The sequence below is a fragment of the Podarcis melisellensis genome (assembly GCF_964234715.1).
Source record: "Podarcis melisellensis genome assembly, chromosome: 11".
NCBI classification, from domain to species: Eukaryota; Metazoa; Chordata; class Lepidosauria; order Squamata; family Lacertidae; genus Podarcis; species Podarcis melisellensis.
This window is the reverse complement of record NC_138543.1, coordinates 12813413-12832193: the sequence shown is the minus strand read 5'-3', so window position 1 is coordinate 12832193 and position 18781 is coordinate 12813413. Positions and strand designations below refer to the sequence as shown.

The following is an 18781-nucleotide window of genomic DNA, read 5'->3' as shown; positions in this document are numbered from 1 at the left end:
GGTGAATTACAATCATAGGGTACCAATCCAGACCTATAACTTCTGCTACCTGCTCTCACCTCTCAGATATTTACTTGTCTTCCTAGCCCCTAACTGTTCCTGACTCAGCTTATTTCGCTACCCTAACTCAACCTCCCCACAGACTCTATCTCTATTCACTCCCACTCCAACCAGCCACCCAACTCCCAACAAACAGCCCTCCCTTTGCCCCTCCCAGAGCTGGTTTTATACTCCCTCTGACTCCACCCCCTGGGTCCTGATTGGGTAACCTGTTTAACTATTTCACCTCCAGCACTCTCATATGTTAACATCACAACCGCCCTATACCTGGGGGTCTCAGGGCGGTTCACAGAATAAAATCAAGATCTAAAACCACAAAATACATAATAAAAATAAAAACAACAACCCAATAGCCCCCCACCCCCCAAAAAAAAACATTTTAAAAGGGCATAGGATGTAAATCAGATCAACCCAAAGCCTGGTTAAAAAGGAACGTTTCTGCCTGACGCCTAAAGGCGTATAATGAAGACAGCAGGCAAACTTCCCTGAGGAGAGAATTCCACAGATGGGGAGCCACTGCAGAGAAGGCCCCGTTCTCATGTTGCCACCCTCTAGACCTCTTGAGGAGGAGACACATGAAGAAGGGCCTCAGAAGATGATCTCAGGGTCCGGGTAGGTTCATATGGAAAGAGGCGATCCTTGAGGTACTGTGATCCTGAGCCATTTAAGGCTTTATAGGTCTAAAGCAGCACTTTGAATTGGGCCCAGAAACTAATTGGTATCCAGCGCAGTCGGACCAGGATCCGTGTAATATGTTCAAACCGTCTTGCTCCGGGGAGCAACCTGGCCGCTGAATTCTGCACTAGCCGAAGTTTTTGAACTGTCTTCAGAGGCTGCCTTTTGCAATAATCTAACCTTGAGATTACCAGAGCATAGTCAACAGTTGTTAGGCTATCCCTGTTCTGATGGGGTGTAGCTGGGCCACCAGCCGAAGCCAATGGAAAACACTCCAGGCCACTGAGGCCACCTGAACCTCGAGCGACAGCAAATCGCAGCATCTCATAATTATCTGTTTTTGCAACAAAGGTCCTACAGCAGTACCTGTGAGTCGTGTTTTAACAGTTGAATTGGCTTTAATAGTGTTTAGCAAGAGAATGGTGCATTGACCAACAGGAGAGATGCTTTCTTGTGTGTACAAAACCTCATTTACTATATTTGATCCAGCAATTATAAGATACTGATTTGCACTTAACTTTCAGAAGTACAAATCAGTATCTTATAATTGCTGGATCAAAATAATAGTGGGGTAGAAAATACTTCCCCCCCCCTACACTGAGGAAAAAGCATTGTTTAAAAAAGAGTGTACTTGTTTTAATGGTATTTTCCAAGAGCCAAAGCTGTTTAATAATTTCTGTTTATTCGTTTCTAGGTCCAACACACAGTCCGAACCACAATTTCCAGTAAGTACTACTTGTGATTAATTTACTGGGTGCTCTAAGTATTTTGATGCAAAAGGCTCACATAGAACCATTAAATGAAGATGGAAGTCATCTTATATCTTTACTTTTCAGAACGATTGAAGAGATACTTGGGAACAAGGAGAGCATTGTGCTTTATTTGGTTTCACTTTGATAAAATTCTTTTGCCTTGTTTCTGCAGGCAGGTTTTATGTTTTAGAAGGGCAATATAGCACTACATTGTGATGGTATTTGTATGGCGATAGTTTCAGAACACTTAATGTGAGCAGAAAACAGCCACGCGCCCCTATAATTCTAACTTTTACCCAGTTTATTTTAAAGGTAAAGGTAAAGGTACCCCTGCCCGTACGGGCCAGTCTTGACAGACTCTGGGGTTGTGCGCCCATCTCACTTAAGAGGCCAGGGGCCAGCGCTGTCCGGAGACACTTCCGGGTCACGTGGCCAGCGTGACATCGCTGCTCTGGCGAGCCAGAGCTGCACACGGAAACGCCGTTTACCTTCCCGCTGGTAAGCGGTCCCTATTTATCTACTTGCACCCGGAGGTGCTTTCGAACTGCTAGGTTGGCAGGCGCTGGGACCGAGCAGCGGGAGCGCACCCCGCCGCAGGGATTCGAACCGCCGACCTTTCAATCGGCAAGTCCTAGGCACTGAGGCTTTAACCCACAGCGCCACCTGCGTCCCATCAGTTTATTTTACTATTACCCAAAAACTCATAATTTCTCACTATATAGAAGGGTCTGGAAACTTCTGTTTCAGTGTATCTGAAGAAGTGTGCATGCACACGAAAGCTCATACCAAGAACTGACTTAGTTGATCTTTAAGGTGCTACTGGAAGAATTTTTTTTGTTTTGGCCAAAAACACAAGTTAAATCAAATTCTGAAGATGTTATTTTTGAGTAACATTGTAATATGAATTGGTTTGTACTTCAAGATATGTACTTCTTGGCTCTAATTTATCTCAACTTCATATTAAATGGGAATGTTTCCCTTTCCCTTTCAAGATATCTGAATGTATTTTGCATCCATTTATATAACTGCACACATTTGCTTGTATGGTATCTCAAGGATTGAGGAGATAAGACTGCACAGTTGGAAACTAAATTCATAATATTGGCAAGTGTGAGTATTATCTCATTTATCAAAAGGGCCTGAAGGACAGCCAGAATGTATGACTCAGATGTAAGTTCTTATTTTCCACCCCAAAAGGTTAAACTTGTTTGGGGCCACATGGAGACAGAAATTTATAGGAGAATGTGTGTTCATTCTCTCAGTTACTCACACACATATCAATAAAGAGTTGAATTGTCCATTGTTCAGCTTTTGTCTCAGGGCTGTTTCATGTTCTCCATTTTCTACTTAGGATTTTATTTCTTTGTATAAAGCACCCATATACGTTCACTTATTTCACGCTCACATGTTTATTAGAGATGACTGGGAACTATTGAGTAGTACTCTGGAAAAAAGTTGAGGGAATTTGGATTTGAATACCCACAAAACTCCCAATACCCATCCCAGAATCTCAGACTCTAGAAATCCTGCTCCAATTGTGCATTTAATAGTTTTCCCGATCATATGCCAGTGGTACATTCATGCCACTACAAAAGCAGCCCCTGTCAGATTCTGCTTGGAAACAGCTTCTGTCATCATGCTTTGTCAGTTTAGGAGGCTTAAGTACATAAGTGGCAAGGTATAATGTACCCTTAAAGCCTCCTAGACAACAACAGCAGCAACAACAATTTTATTTTTTGTACCCCACCTATCTTACTGGGTTGCCATAGCCACTGTGGATGGCTTCCAGCATATACAAAAACATAAAAAATGTAACATTATAAACTTCCTCATCTTGCGAGTTTTTCGTCTTGCGAAGCACGGTTTCCCATAGGAATGCATTGAAAATCAATCAATGCGTTCCTATGGAAACCGCCTTCAGACCAGGTCCGGGGGCAGTCTGTCCACCAACCTCTTCTGAAGGCCGGCGGGGGGCGAAAGTCTTTGCTTCCACCCCGCCTGCCTTCCCGGGACAGCGGAGACTTCTCTGCCGCCCGCCAGCATTTTAAAATCGCCCTGGGACAGCGGAGGACTTCTCCGCTGTCCCAGGGCGATTTTAAAGCCCCCGGGAAGGCAGGCGGGGGGGGGGGAGCAAAGACTTTTGCGCCCCCCCCCACCGGCCTTCAGAAGAGGTCCAGGACAAAAGTTTTTGCTCCCCCCCCCCCGTCTGCCTTCAAAAGCCGTCCGGGATAGCGGGAAGCGCTTCCCTGCTATCCCGGACCGTTTTTAAAATGCTGGCGGTGGGGAGCAAAGCCTTTCGGCCCCCGCCGGCCTTCCTGGACCTCTTCTGAAGGCCGGAGGGGGGGGAGGCTTTGCTCGCCACCGCCAGCATTTAAAAGAGGTCCCTGGAGATTTCCCTATGGGCTTTCTTCTTGCGAAGCAAGCCCATAGGGAAAATGGTCTAGCGAAGCGACGCAAAAACCGAAAAACCCTTTCGTCTTGCGGGTTTTTCGTCTTGCGAGGCATTCGTCTTGCGGGGCACCACTGTATTGTAATAGTGAACTCATTCTCCAAGTGTTCATCTGTTTGTAACCAAAATGGCACCATCCACAGACACAAAATAAGTATTAGTGGGTTTGGGGGAACCCTAAGGCTTTCAGAAGTGAAGACAACTTAGAATTCCCATTCAATCAGAACTGAGAATGCTCAGCAGGCATAGAATGCTAACAGACTCAGGGGAGGGGACTGGATTGCAGGATTGGGGGGGGGAGGCATGAACTGGAGTGTACTGCGAGAGGCCATGGGAAGCTGGGTGGAACCCCAAGCAGAGCACTCCACACTGCAACATTTTGTTACAGGTCCCACTTCTAGATATAAGAAGTGTTAAGGAAATAGTGTTTTCCTTAAAAGCACCTGTAGGTGGATTCCAAGTATTGTCTAACCCTGATTTCATTGTAGTTCATAGCTATTTCTGGTAACACGATTGGAAATATACAGTCATACCTCGGGTTACAGACACTTCAGGTTACGCGTTTTCAGGTTGCGCACTGCGCCAAACCCAGAAGTACCAGAATGGGTTATTTCCGGGTTTCTGCACTTGCGCATGCACAGAAGCACTAAATTGCGCTTTGCGTATGTGCAGAAACACCAAATCGCAACCCGTGTGTGCACAGACGCGGCACTGCAGGTTGTGAACGCTGCAGGTTGCGAACATGCCTCCCTCATGGATCATGTTCGTAACCCGAGTGTCCACTGTAGTTTGTCACTCAAATATTTAACTTTCCTAATATTGGTTACAGATAGGTAGCCGTGTTGGTCTGCCATAGTCAAAACAAATTTTTTACACGAAAGCTCATACCAAGAACTAACTTAGTTGGTCTTTAAGGTGCTACTGGAAGAAAAAAAAATGTTTTTCCTAATATTGATTAGCCATGGGTGCAGAAGATAAGAACTTTTTTGGCATTTCGTAGTTTTACATGGGCTGATTCAGTGGAAACAGAGCTTAAGACACTGCCACACTAAGCCAACAGAATATTTTGGTTTCTGAATATTATGTGAATGTCCTTATTCAGTTCTTAAGCTCATTGCTTATTATCATGATTATGAAGCTGAGGCCCTCTAGAATGTCTAATGCAAATCTAAATAGATTACCACATATTGTATAAATCAAGTCAGTTTTTAAGTGCAGTCAAACTAATCGAACAATTCATTCTTCAGAAATGCCATTTTAAATGGCCATGTGTTTTCTGTTGACAAAACAGGGATGGGGGGTGGAAATCAAATGTTCTTTCTCTAAAAATCTCACATTGTTGATTATTTGTTGAGGGGGCATTCTTCAACAGTTACTGTAAAACAAACCAAATACTCCATCCAAAATGTATTGCCATTGTTGTGAGCTTGAATTGGTCGCAAATAAGTGAGCTAAAAGCAGAAAAATAGCAAAGGGACTGTCAGATGGAAGCTTTTTAATTAATGGGGGGGGGGAATAGTCAAGCTATTTGCCTTTGTTTAACTTTTCCCTATATATAATAACAACAAACTTATATGAAAGTGGGTGCTTATGTAGTTTAAACAGGCGTAGGCAAACTTGGCCTTTCCAGATGTTTTGGGACTACAACTCCCATGATCCCTAGCTAACAGGACCAGTGGTCAGGGATGATGGGAATTGTAGTCCCAAAACATCTGGAGGGCCGAGTTTGCCTATGCCTGAGTTAAAATAACACTATCTACACAGCAGACGGGGTGTTTCAGCAAGCTAGAGGGAACCAAAAGCTTCACAAAAGTAAAAAAGAAAAGAAAATAAAGACCTGAGAGCCACAAAACCCTAAGAGAGGATATAAATAGCTCAGTAAAGACTGGTTATGTTTGATAGGCATGGAATGCTGATTGGGCATTAGGGGAAGAGAAAACAAGAGGAAAGGAAAATGGAAAGCAGTGTTCCATATATCTTTGGACAAGTAATAAAGGTAAAGGTAAAGGATCCAGTTAAATTTGACTATGGGATGCAGCGCTCATCTCGCTTTCAGGCTGAAGGAGCTGGCATTTGTCCTCAGACCGTTTTCCAGGTCATGTGGCCAGCATGAATAAACCACTTTTGGCACAACAGAACACCGTGATGGAAACCAGAGCACACGGAAACGCCGTTTAACTTCCTGCCACAGCGGTACCTATCTATCTACTTGTACTGGTGTGCTTTTGAACTGCTAGGTTGCCAGGAGCTGGGACAGAGCAACAGGAGCTCACCTCCTCGCAGGGATTTGCACTACTGACCTTTTGATTGGCAAGCCCAAGAGGCTCAGTGGCTTAGACCACAGCGCCACCCGTGTCCTGAATAAACAAGCACACAATCACTGAAAAGTTCAGCTGCCATTGTGAGGCTCAAAGCAATGAAAATGATGCCTCCTCAGCTGTTGCCATTGGCTGTGGGTTTCTTGTGATGTCACAAAAGCACCTCTTTATCAACTTGTACTGGTGTGCTTTTGAACTGCTAGGTTGGCAGGAGCTGGGACAGGGCAACGGGAGCTCACCCTATTGTGGGGATTTGCACCACCGACCTCGGGTTAAGAACTTAATTCGTTCTGGAGGTCTGTTCTTTACCTGAAGCACCACTTTAGCTAATAGGACCTCCTGCTGCCTCAGTGCCACTGCTGCACAATTTCTGTTCTCATCCTGAAGCAAAGTTCTTAACCTGAGGTAATATTTCTGGGTTAGCGGAGTCTGTAACCTGAAGCGTATGTAACCTGAAGCGTATGTAACCCAAGGTACCACTGTAGTTGAAAGAAAGAAAGAAGTACAGTGGTACCTCACATTACATATACTTCAGGTTACATACACTTCAGGTTACAGACTCCGCTAACCCAGAAATAGTGCTTCAGGTTAAGAACTTTGCTTCAGGATGAGAACAGAAATTGAGCTCTGGCGGCGCAGCGGCAGCGGGAGGACCCATTAGCTAAACTGGTGCTTCAGGTTAAGAACAGTTTCAGGTTAAGTACGGACCTCTGGAACGAATTAAGTACTTAACCCGAGGTACCACTGTATTCTGAAAGCAGGCATGCCTGTTTAGCTGGAATTCTGAACAGGAATGCCCTACTCAGCAATGCTTTGTCTTGCTTGTTCCATGTTTATAATCCTTTCTAGTCTTTTTCAATGAAGTATTGATTTGACTTCATTTGATTTATCTTTTGACTTAGAAAAACAACAACACACAATGCATCTTTCAGTTTAGATCTTTCCTCCCCCCAAGCTGTACAGTCAACCTCTACCTGCGACCATAATCCGTTCTGGAGGTCCGCCCAGAGGTCAAAACAGGTCGCTGGGAGAGGTGCCATTGTGCGCAGGCGCAGGCAGCAATCGCTGTGCATGTGTGAAAGGCAATCGTCACCTCTGCACATGCGCAAACAGCAGCAAACCTGCCAGTTACTTCCAGGTTTGCCGCGGACGTTGGGCAAAATGGACGCAAGTGGAGGCAGACATAAGAAGGGGTTTGACTGTATCTATCCTCATGTCATGGGGACGCAGGTGGCGCTGTGGGTTAAAGCCTCAGCGCCTAGGACTTGCCGATCGAAAGGTCGGCGGTTCGAATCCCTGCGGCGGGGTGCGCTCCCGCTGCTCGGTCCCAGCGCCTGCCAACCTAGCAGTTCGAAAGCACCTCCGGGTGCAAGTAGATAAATAGGGACCGCTTACCAGCGGGAAGGTAAACGGCGTTTCCGTGTGCGGCTCTGGCTCGCCAAATGCAGCTTTGTCACGCTGGCCACGTGACCCGGAAGTGTCTCCGGACAGCGCTGGCCCCTGGCCTCTTAAGTGAGATGGGCGCACAACCCCAGAGTCTGTCAAGACTGGCCCGTATGGGCAGGGGTACCTTTACCTTTTACCTTTATCCTCATGTCACACCATAATATTCCTAGGGCCTCCCCCCAGTTGCCCCTGCTAAGGTATCCATTACAGTTGCCAATAGAAATGAGCTTAAAGCTGATCCATAGTTTAATCTACTCTCATAAGGAATCAACGTTTGCAGCCACATCTGCTTTTCACTACTGTATTGCTATCCTCGCACATGTCTACAATAGACTGATTATATGTCTCCAGCAGACTCTGTGGCCAGAGGCACCATTATTTCAATAATACAAGAACACTGCCTTACCTCTTTTGCCAGTAGTTAATTGCATTTCTTTTTGGAAGGATATGTTGTTCTCGGGTAGCTTAAAAGGATGCTAAAAGTAGCACAACTATGGGGAAGTAGAAGATACGAATGTACTGGCCTATGCAGGGGTAGACAACATGTGGCTCTCCAGATGTTGGAATCCAAATCCCATCAACATGTCCAGTGATGATGAGAGATTTAAGTGCAACAACATCTGAGAGCACTATGTTGGCTCCCCCCCACATACGGATTCACATTGGATCTGAAAATTGTAAAGATTCTATTCTATTCTATTCTATTCTATTCTATTCTATTCTATTCTAGCCATTGACTGTTTCCAATGTGTCATTGATTTAATTAGCCATTTTATTGCAGTATACTGTATGTTGTGAAACAGTATGATGACCATTATTTGCAAACTTCTGCAAAAGCAAAAAATTGTCCAGTAGCACCTTAGAGACCAACTAAGTTTGTTCTGGGTATAAGCTTCCATGTGCATGCACACTTTGATGCAGGTGATGCTGTGGTCTAAACCACAGAGCCTTGGGCTTGCCGATCAGAAGGTCGGCAGTTTGAATCCCTGCGACAGGGTGAGCTCCTGTTGCTCGGTCCCTGCTCCTGCCAACCTAGCAGTTCGAAAGCACGTCAAAAGTAGATAAATGGGTACCGCTTTGACGGGAAGGTAAACGGTGTTTCCATGCACTGCTCTGCTTCACCAGAAGTTGCTTAGTCATGCTGGCCACATGACCCGGAAGCTGTACGCTGGCTCCCTTGGCCAGTAAAGCGAGATGAGCGCCGCAACCCCAGAGTTGTTTGCAACTGAACTTAACGGTCAGGGATCCCTTTACCTTTAAGGTGCTACTGGACAATTTTTTATTTATTTCGACTGTGTCAGACCAACACGGCTGCCTACATGAATCTAGAATTCTGCAAAAGCAGTATCAGTCCACAATTGGCAACTTGGCCACTGCAGATTGAGAGGCCTGCAAAGAAAGAAAGACCAAAACTAAAGGAGAAGTGCAAACAGAGGCATGATTTAAGTCAGATAGCAATGGCTTTTCTTCAATATATAGCAGCCTTAATGCAGGTTAATGTGTGACCTGCTTCTATGTTCTAAGGCAGCTTTCCCCAAACTTGGGTGTCCAGATGTTGTTCAACTACAATCTCCATCACCCCTAACCCCCAACCATGCTGGCTGAGTGTAAGGTGGTGTGTTTGCAAAGGTGTGCCATTGCCACTGTTCAAGTCTTCTATGTACTTTGCATCATGTCTGGCTAGAACAGTGGTGGCGAACCTATGGCACGCGTGCCAGAGTGGGCACTCAGAGCCCTCTCTGTGGGCACGCGTGTCATCGCCCCTGCAGCGCCATTCCTGGGGTTTTTCCAAAGTTGCTCCCCAATGCCTGTCCAGGTGGGAATCACTCTGTAGAGCACGCACTGGCCACAGCAGCGTTGGGTGCAGTTGCAAGCCCACCAAGCAGCTGATTTCTAGCCATTCCACTCCCTCCCCGCCATGTTTGGTGTAATTGGTTGGTGCCGCGAGCAGGAGATAGAAAGCGGCGGTAATGAGTGTGTTTTTTGGCTTTTGTTAATTTGTTGGTTCCTGCGAGCTTTGTGAGTACAGTAGTACCTCAGGTTACATACGCTTCAGGTTACATACGCTTCAGGTTACAGACTCCGCTAACCCAGAAATAGTGCTTCCGGTTAAGAACTTTGCTTCAGGATGAGAACAGAAATCGTGCTCCGGCGGCATGGCGGCAGCAGGAGGCCCCATTAGCTAAAGTGGTGCTTCAGGTTAAGAACAGTTTCAGGTTAAGTACGGACCTCTGGAACGAACTAAGTACTTAACCTGAGGTACCACTGTATTGTTTTCCTCTGCGTTGCGTCCTGAAGTGTGTTAGTGTTTATCAGCAACAACCCCCCCCCCAAATATTATATCAACAACTGTTTGCAATCCCCCCCAAAAAAATCTCAACAACTCCAGACAACGCCCCCCCCCAAAAAAGCAGAACAACTCAGGGCACTCCTCCTAATAAAAGATCAATAACTCTGGTTAATCTCACCCCATTTCCTTACAATATATTTATTTGTATGTGCACATGCAGACAATCATTATTACCCAATATTAAATTGCCGTGTTGGCACTTTGCGATCAATAAGTGGGGTTTGGGCACTCGATCTCTAAAAGGTTCACCGCCACTGGGTTAGAGCACCCCTTTCCCAATGTTTCCTGTTCCATTCTGTCCAAAAAATGACTGACACCACTACAGCCCACTCATGACTGTTTCAGGAGACTTGTTCTTTCCAGAACTGAGGTGAAATCCACGCGATTTGCCTTCCTGGTTCTCTCTGGCGTTGGTTGTTCCTGCAAGCTCCGTACTATCAGGCAAGAGCAGTCAATTCAAATAATATTAGGGGTGATTTTGGGGTGTAGGCAGCAAGAAGCAGCCTGCTTTCATTGCAAGGTGCTTGGGGCAGAAAGGGGGTTAGGAAGAGATGCTGCAACGATGTTTCTCCATAGAGTTTGTCCAAACTGGGGGCCCCTAAGAAGGCAGACGAGAGATGAAGAACAAGAGCAGCTTTTATCTGCCTGCAGTGATAAGGAATAGACATAAAAGAAGCAGAAAATCCCTGCAGAGAAGCACCAGTTACTTATATTACACATAATATATACCAGCATCTGTCATACTTCAGTTCTGAGTAAAATAAGCCTTCTTTATAGCATGATTTTATGTTCTCAATGTAGATTAGGCTATGTGCCTACCTATTCTCTTGCTACTGAAGACAATATAGTTATTATGTTTATATGCCCTCTGGCTCAATCACATGACAGCCTGTGTATAATAGATATCTTAGGCAGTTAACATGCACTGGGTTCTGCCTGCATTTATTCTTGCATTTAGCTTGTTTGAGTTGTAAAGAAAGGCTCCTTTGTTCTACAGGTATCTTTCAAACCTTTGTCTGGGTGGTGTTAGTATGCTACAAGCCTAATTTCACTAACCCATGAATCTAATGGCACAGAGGAAATTATCTCTAGTAAATCTGCAAATATTGCTTTGACGTGAAGTCTACAGATTTGAGTTTTCGTTAATGAGTGAAACAAAATCTCAGGGTCACTTAAAAAATCAGCAGCACATTTTATTCATTAGTCACTAATTCATTAATTAGGCATCGCCTTTCCTAAATGCATTTATTGGTTCTAATGAATTGAGTAATGGTGCTGTTGAACGATGGCTTAGGGATAGGTGCTGTTGATTTTAAGGACCATCACTCTTTGTGTGTTTTTGCCTACTCACGAGGACAGCAATTTCACTGCTGTAACTGACCGACACTAGGACACTAGGCGAATGAAGAAGAAGAGAAGAGTTTGGATTTGATATCCCGCCTTTCACTCCCTTTAAGGAGTCTCAAAGCGGCTAACATTCTCCTTTCCCTTCCTCCCCCACAACAAACACTCTGTGAGGTGAGTGGGGCTGAGAGACTTCAAAGAAGTGTGACTGGCCCAAGGTCACCCAGCAGCTGCATGTAGAGGAGCGGAGATGCGAACCCAATTCCCCAGATTACGTGACTACCGCTCTTAACCACTGACTACTGCTAATTATGTAATTAGCACTGTCTCTGTACTTTCTTCATTTTGTTTTCATCTAACCTCCCCCAGGCATGTAATCCAGGATAATGCTTCATTCATCTGATGAAGTGGCCTGTAGTCCTCAAAGCTTTGCCTTAATAAATTTAAGGCACCACAAGACTTATTATTGTTTTTGTGCCAGGAGTCCTCTGGAAGATAAAATATATTTTTTCTTTAATAGGTGCTGTATTTCAAATATAATTGCCCCAAAGACTCACCTTTTGAACTAACTGCTGCCTTTTTGTTGTTGAGTATTGCTTGTATGATTTATATCCAAGAACATCATCTTCTGCCTGGCCAGTGGGACTTCCTTTCCCATTGCCCCCATGCCTGATCTGCTCCAGAGGGTTGGGAAAACTGCCAGCACAGATCCCCCCCCCCTATACTTCTATACCAAATCTCTTAAGGAGTGTACATTATAAATGGATGAGGGCATGGGAAGAAGAAGATGCATTGTACAGTCAGAAGTCCTTGTGCTAAGTGGACAAGTTTGTTGGATGCACCCATATTACTTTTCTTGGGTTAAGGAAACATACATATTTTTAAGCTTTACTTTTATATCCCGTTTTACATAGCAGAAAGCTTTGGTAATGGAGGGTAAAAAAATCTAGATTATTGACCTCGTCTGCAGGCAACTCATACTGGATCTCCAGGAACAGGTGTTTGGCTTGTTTGCACCTTCTTACTCCCCTTACACACTCAAATATCTGGAGCTTCCAGTTTTTACTTCATTTACCTACTGTGCTTAGCAACAGTGTTCAAACTGGGCAAACCATGGTTAGCCCCCAAAGCAGAATCCTTTGTACCCTGCAGTGTTCGGAACTCCCATTGTTCTAGGCGCATTTTGCAACAGGGAATTTTATTAGTGTGAGCAGTTTCTGAGCTCTGGCTGCAGTACGGCGCCTAAGATTTCAGATTAACAATGCAGTGTGGAGGGAAAGGAGAGACCCGCTGAAGAATATTAGGGGGGTGGGCAGGAGAAGGACTAGACCATGTGAAAAATGAACATAATATTTTAGCTGCAGTTTATTCATTTTCAGCTTTGTATTCTCGTTATAAGAATGCACGCCTTGACTGTCCGTTGTTGCACCCATAACCTCGGTTTAAGGTGCCATTTAGCTCCTTGTGTTCACATCTCAGTTTCTAACACTGTGTGAAGGGGGCTGGTGATCACATTCTTGATTGCTATTCCATGTTTAAAGAGAGAACCCCAGATCCTTCTTGTAGAAAGCTAGCACTTTAGGGAGAAGTTCAGGTTTGAACTCTACCTGTTAGCTTTCCATAGACAGCTATTTACAGGGAATCTTTCAAACATGCATGCTGAAGTGGTCCTGGGAGTACATTAAGTTTATACTTACAAAATGATATAATGCGTGAAGCGCCTCCCTCAGTGACTATTTTAAGTTGGTCTGTGCTGCTGCAGTTACTGATAAGGGTAGTTTCGCAAATGGATTTCCCATATCCTGTAACATGAATGTAAAGCTTGAATTAGCCTCAGTTTTGACTTTCAAACGACTCTCTTTGGCTGGGTTCAGAACATATATCAGGCTGAGAAGAAACATATTTCAGGCTAAAAGGCACTGATAGCATCCTTTTTGGTAATCCCTTTAGAGCTGTATTTCTGGGTAGTTGTATTCTGTTCTTCCTTTAAATTAAGAGGATAAGATTAATGCCCCGGACCTCTGGATCTCAAGAGCAAAATCCTAAACTTCCGTGAAGGAAAGGTGGTATCTACATGTACATTGGAGACATTTCAGCTTTACTCAAGCCCTGCCTTCCCCAAACTGGTGTCCTGCAGATGCTGTTGAACTACCTGCTCCCATCATGCCTACTGCTTGGTTACGCTGGCTGGGGCTGATGGGAGCTGTACTCTCAATTAGCTGGAGGGTGCTAGATTGGAAATGGCTGTTCCAGCCCCATTGAGCCATTCTGTGCACATGGGACAGGGTGGCACTGTGGTCTAAAACACTCCCAGTCACCATCTAGCTGCCACATTCTGGATTAGTTGTAGTTTCTGGGTCACCTTCAAAGGTAGCCCCACATAGAGTGCATTGCAGTAGTCCAAGTGGGAGATAACTAGAGCATGTACCACTCTGGTGAGGCAGTCCGCGGGCAGATAGGGTCTCAGTCTGCGTACCAGATGGAGCTGCCCTGGACACAGAATTAACCTCTGCCTCCATGGACAGCTGTGAGTCCAAAATGACTCCCAGGCTGCACATCTGGTCCTTCAGGGGGCACAGTTACCCCATTCAGGACCAAGGAGTCCCCCACACCCGCCCTCCCCCTGTCCCCCCAAAAGAGTACTTCTGTCTTGTCAGGATTCAGCCTCAATCTGTTAGCTGCCATCCATCCTCCAACTGCCTCCCGACACTCACACAGGACCTTCACCGCCTTCACTGGTTCTGATTTAAAAGAGAGGTAGAGCTGGGTATCATTCACCTACTGATGAACACCCAGCCCAAACCCCCTGACGATCTCTCCCAGCGGCATCATGTACATTTACTGAACACAAAGCACTCATTTGAATTCTTGTCATTACCGAGACAAAATTAAAATGATCTTCTAGGTGGCCCCTTAAGCCATGTTTTGGCTCTGAAGATGTGAAAGGTCTAGATTTCATTTCATGTTTAACCTCAGTCAAATTGGCAATCTCTGGTTTGAAACTGAGTCACTACCGTGTGGTTAAGTGAAAAGTACATGAACTCTTTGTGAACTGGGAATGAGGCTGTTCCTGTTTTGTTACATCGGTTCCCCTTTCTGTTTAGTGCCACACTCTGTGATGACTTTAGTTATTGTAAAGTGTATTGAATACCAGTCAGGGGAGAAGAAATTGCCCTAATTGGTGCTTCTGCTGAAGTTGGGAAACAATAACTCCATGTGTGCAGAAAGGGCCTCGTTTTCAAAAAAATATTCCATCCTACATAAATACATTATATTAAATTATAGATGTCTGTGCTCAACATTTCCTACATCCATTTAGTTCCTATGTTCTATGAACTTGGCTGACCTAAAGCTTGCAAATACCATTGTGCTGTTCTTGGCCATAATTGCAGCAATAATTACAACAATGCAGCTGCCTAATTGCCACAACAAACCGTACATTTATTGTAGCCCATCTTTGACCTTCTCTGCAAAGTTAACACATTCATTTTAAGAAATCAAGTCGGTGCAGGAATCTGAAAGTCTTCATACTATCCCACCTGGGCTGCATCTCTTTGGTGAGAAGGACAAATGTTGATGCTCTGGCTTAAGAATAGGAGGCTTTCCGTCTGGCTTAGCCAAGCAATTGCTGACTAAAATAGCAGGGGAAATGCGGTAGTGACCAAATCAGGCACCCCCAACCTGCAGCCCTCCAGATGTTTTGACCTACAACTCCCATGATCTCTAGCTAATAGGACCAGTGGTCAGGGATGATGGGAACTGTAGTCCAAAACATCTGGAGGGCCAAAGGAGTGAAGCTGCAGGGAACCAGGCAGAGGGCCTTCTCAGTGGTGACACCCTCCCTGTGGAATGCCCTCCCCCAATCAGATGTCAAAGAAATAAACAACTATCTGACTTTCAGAAGACATCTGAAGGCAGCCCTGTTTAGGGAAGTTTTTAATGTTTGATGTTTTATTGTGTTTTTAATATTCTGTTGGGAGCTGCCCAGAGTGGTTGGGGAAACCCAGCCAAATGGGTGGGGTATTATTATTATTATTATTATTATTATTATTATTATTAACTTTCAAAGTCTTAGTAACCCGCCATCCCTAGCATTAAAAGGAATGGCTTTTTCCCCCTAGCAATGGTACTCTGGAGCAACTCCATTTAAGCTGGATACATTAAGCAGATTTTTAGCAGCCCAGACAGTAATTCAACATATGCATTAGGTTCTATAGAAGAAGAAGAAAAGAATTTGGCATTAAATCTATAGGAGGGGGTGGGAGAGAAGGACGTTTAAGCCCTGATTTCATTCTGTTTATCTAAGCCATAGTTCAGAATTATGCCATATTTTAATTAAATCTTGGCAAGGCCTCTTTTGCTATTCGCTTGCAGGAAATGAAGAATTGCAGGAGGAGGCAGGAGAAAAGAAACAACTGCTTGCCTAATTGCATCGCATGCCGTTAAATGCCAGCAATGTATTATGAGGTGTAACATGATACACATTGTGGTCTCAGTTGGACAGCCTTTTAATAGAATAACCTGCCACATCCCATTATCATTAGCATAGGATTTCTAAGATAATTCTTGTTTTCACTTTTAAAAGGTCCCCCCCTTTCCTTCCTTGAATTAATATGTTCATTGATGCCCTTCTTGCTTCCAGAAACATTGTCTGGTGAAAACTTGAGGCGAGAGACCAGTATCTGGAGGAATGTAAAATGTCAGATTTAACATTTCTCTGCTGCTGTTGAAGGACATATTTCTTTAAAATTCATCAGGGACAGGCAGACATCTGCAGATGTACTTACAGGCCCCCCAATTTGTCTTTTGCAGGGAAGATTACCACGAAGATGGGTTTTGCCAGCCTTACAGGGGAATTGCTTGTGCTCGCATCATCGGAAATAGGACCATTTACGTGGATTCCCTCCAGATGCAAGGGGAAATCGAGAACCGAATCACTGGTAAGCCTGCGCACTTCTATCCTTGTCCGAAAACATTGTATTTCAGGCAAAAGCCTGAAATCCAATTTTAACACTGCAATGAATGGAAATGAAACTGGGTACAGCTTTTTACAGCCTGCATCATAGAATGAATTGCTGCAATGTGTTTTCCCTATTATGCAGTAGCTTTTGCAGTCCTCCTAAGGTGGAGTTTGAAGTGCAAGGAATCGCTCTCAGGGCTTTAATATATGACTGGGGAAGGGTTTCCTCCCTTCACTTTACTTCCTGCTTCGGGGCAACAAGAGTACAACTCTAGCCTGAATGAAGAGCTGTCCACACAAAAAAGAAACCTCTTTTGGAAAAACCGGAGTGATTCCCCCCCCCCCCCCAGGGTTAAACTGTTTGTTTATGTTGAGAGGCAGTGATCCCAGGTCAAGAAGAGGATACTTTCCCTAAAGCAGACACCTTTGCTGACCTGCATGAATAATTGGATGCTATCTCATATTATGGCACCTGGATGAACATGGTCTTGTTTGCTTCTTATAGGGCACAGGGATTTGGAGTATCTGGATTAACTCTTGAGGTGGAATGATGTCTTGCGTGTTGCAGGGGGAGATTGATGAATTTCATGAGGTTTCTTTTCTGCTCACGTTGTGTTATTCCGTGGCAAGGCTGGTGCCAGACTTTAGCAAGAAGGGGACGACAGAGAGCGAGATGGTTGGACAGTGTTCTCGAAGCTACCAACGTGAGTTTGACCAAACTGTGGGAGGCAGTGGAAGCCAGGAGTGCCTGGCATGCTCTGGTCCATGGGGTCACGAAGAGCCGGACACGACTAAACGACTAAACAACAACAACAACAAACCATGGTACTGTGGAGGATCTCACCCCTGCCCAGTGATTTTTGACCACCATCATGCCCTGCAAGGCTCCTTGATGTCTCTTAGTGGTGGGCAGTGGTGGCACTTTTGTATTTTGAGTAGCCAAGTAGCATGGTAGGGTAGCCATGGCAGATCACAGTTTAGTACTGTTTCATTGTTGTTTAATCGTGTCCGACTCTTCGTGACCCCATGGACCAGAGTATGCCAGGCACTCCTGTCTTCCACTGCCTCCCACAGTTTGGTCAAACTCATGTTGGTAGCTTCGAGAACACTGTCCAACCATCTCGTCCTCTTCTTCTTGTGCCCTCCATCTTTCCCAACATCAGGGTCTTTTCCAGGGAGTCTTCTCTTCTCATGAGGTGGCCAAAGTATTGGAGCCTCAGCTTCAGGATCTGTCCTTCCAGTGAGCACTCAGGGCTGATTTCCTTCAGAATGGATAGGTTTGATCTTCTTACAGGCCATGGGACTCTCAAGAGTCTCCTCCAGCACCATAATTCAAAAGCATCAATTACGATACGATAATCTTTATTGTCATTGTCCCATACAGAACAACAAAATTGAAAAAATCTACATCAGACATTCAAAAACCAACAAGCTTGCTATCCCACCTATCCCAGCCTGGTTAACTCCCTAAAAACTCTGATACCCCATAATTAAATACAATATACTCCCATAGGGATTACCTTACACTGCGTTTAAATCGCATTTGGATAGAAAAAAATCGCATTTGGATAGAAACTGTTTCTCAGGCGGCTAGTCCTAGTCTTTGGCAATCAGCCTGAAAGCAAGATGAATGCTGCACTCCATAGTCACCTTTGACTGGACTTAACCATCCAGGGGTCCTTTACCTTTACCTTTACCTAATAATTAATAATAATAATACAATGTTATTTAACCTCCCTGCGGCTAATTCAATGCTCTTGCAAAGCAGTTACCGTATTTTTCGCACCATAGGACGCACCGGACAATAGGACGCACCTTGTTTTAGAGGGGGGAGAACAAGAAAAAAAAAATCTCTCCCTCTCTGCCCAGCGCCCCTTCAGCGAAGCGGCAGGAGGCGCTGCGCAGAAAGGGGAAGAATTTCTCCCCTCTTGTTTTCCCCCTCTAAAACAAGGTGCCGTTTAAGGTGCGTTCAGATGCCTTCAGGAGGCTACCTTGGAAGCCTGGAGAGTGAGAGGGGTCGGTGCGCACCGACCCCTCTCACTCTCCAGGCTTCAGGTTCCTTTCGACCTGCTCTTTGGGGCTGGCGGGGGGAAGCCCACCACCAGCCCCAAAGAGCAGGTCGGGGAGCAGCGCAAAGGCACGCGGCTATAGAGGCTGCTGCAATAGCTGTGCGTCACCTCTCCAGCCGGGAGAGGGTAAGCGGGGCTTCTTTAGCCCTGCGCGCGCTCTCCCGGCTGGAGAGATGGCGTGCGGTTAAAGAAGCTGCTGCAATAGCCGCATGTCACCTCTCCAGCCCAGAGAGGGTCGTGGGGCTTCTTTAGCCCCGCGCGCGCTCTCCCAGCTGGAGAGGTGGCACATGGCTATAGAGGCTCCTGCCATAGCCACGTGTCACCTCTCCAGCCGACAGAGGGTCGCGGGGCTATGCCG

The 18781-nt window shown here is 45.3% G+C and overlaps 1 protein-coding gene across 1 annotated transcript in view; it reads left to right on the top strand.

Annotated features, from left to right (window-relative positions):
* Positions 1-18781, top strand: part of ROR2 (receptor tyrosine kinase like orphan receptor 2) — a 158005-nt gene that overhangs the window by 117014 nt on the left and 22210 nt on the right. Inside the window, exons 4-5 of the mRNA XM_081930488.1 lie at positions 1430-1460; positions 16207-16334. Of these exons, the coding sequence (XP_081786614.1) occupies positions 1430-1460; positions 16207-16334 (159 nt within the window). The remainder of the gene's footprint in view (positions 1-1429; positions 1461-16206; positions 16335-18781) is intronic.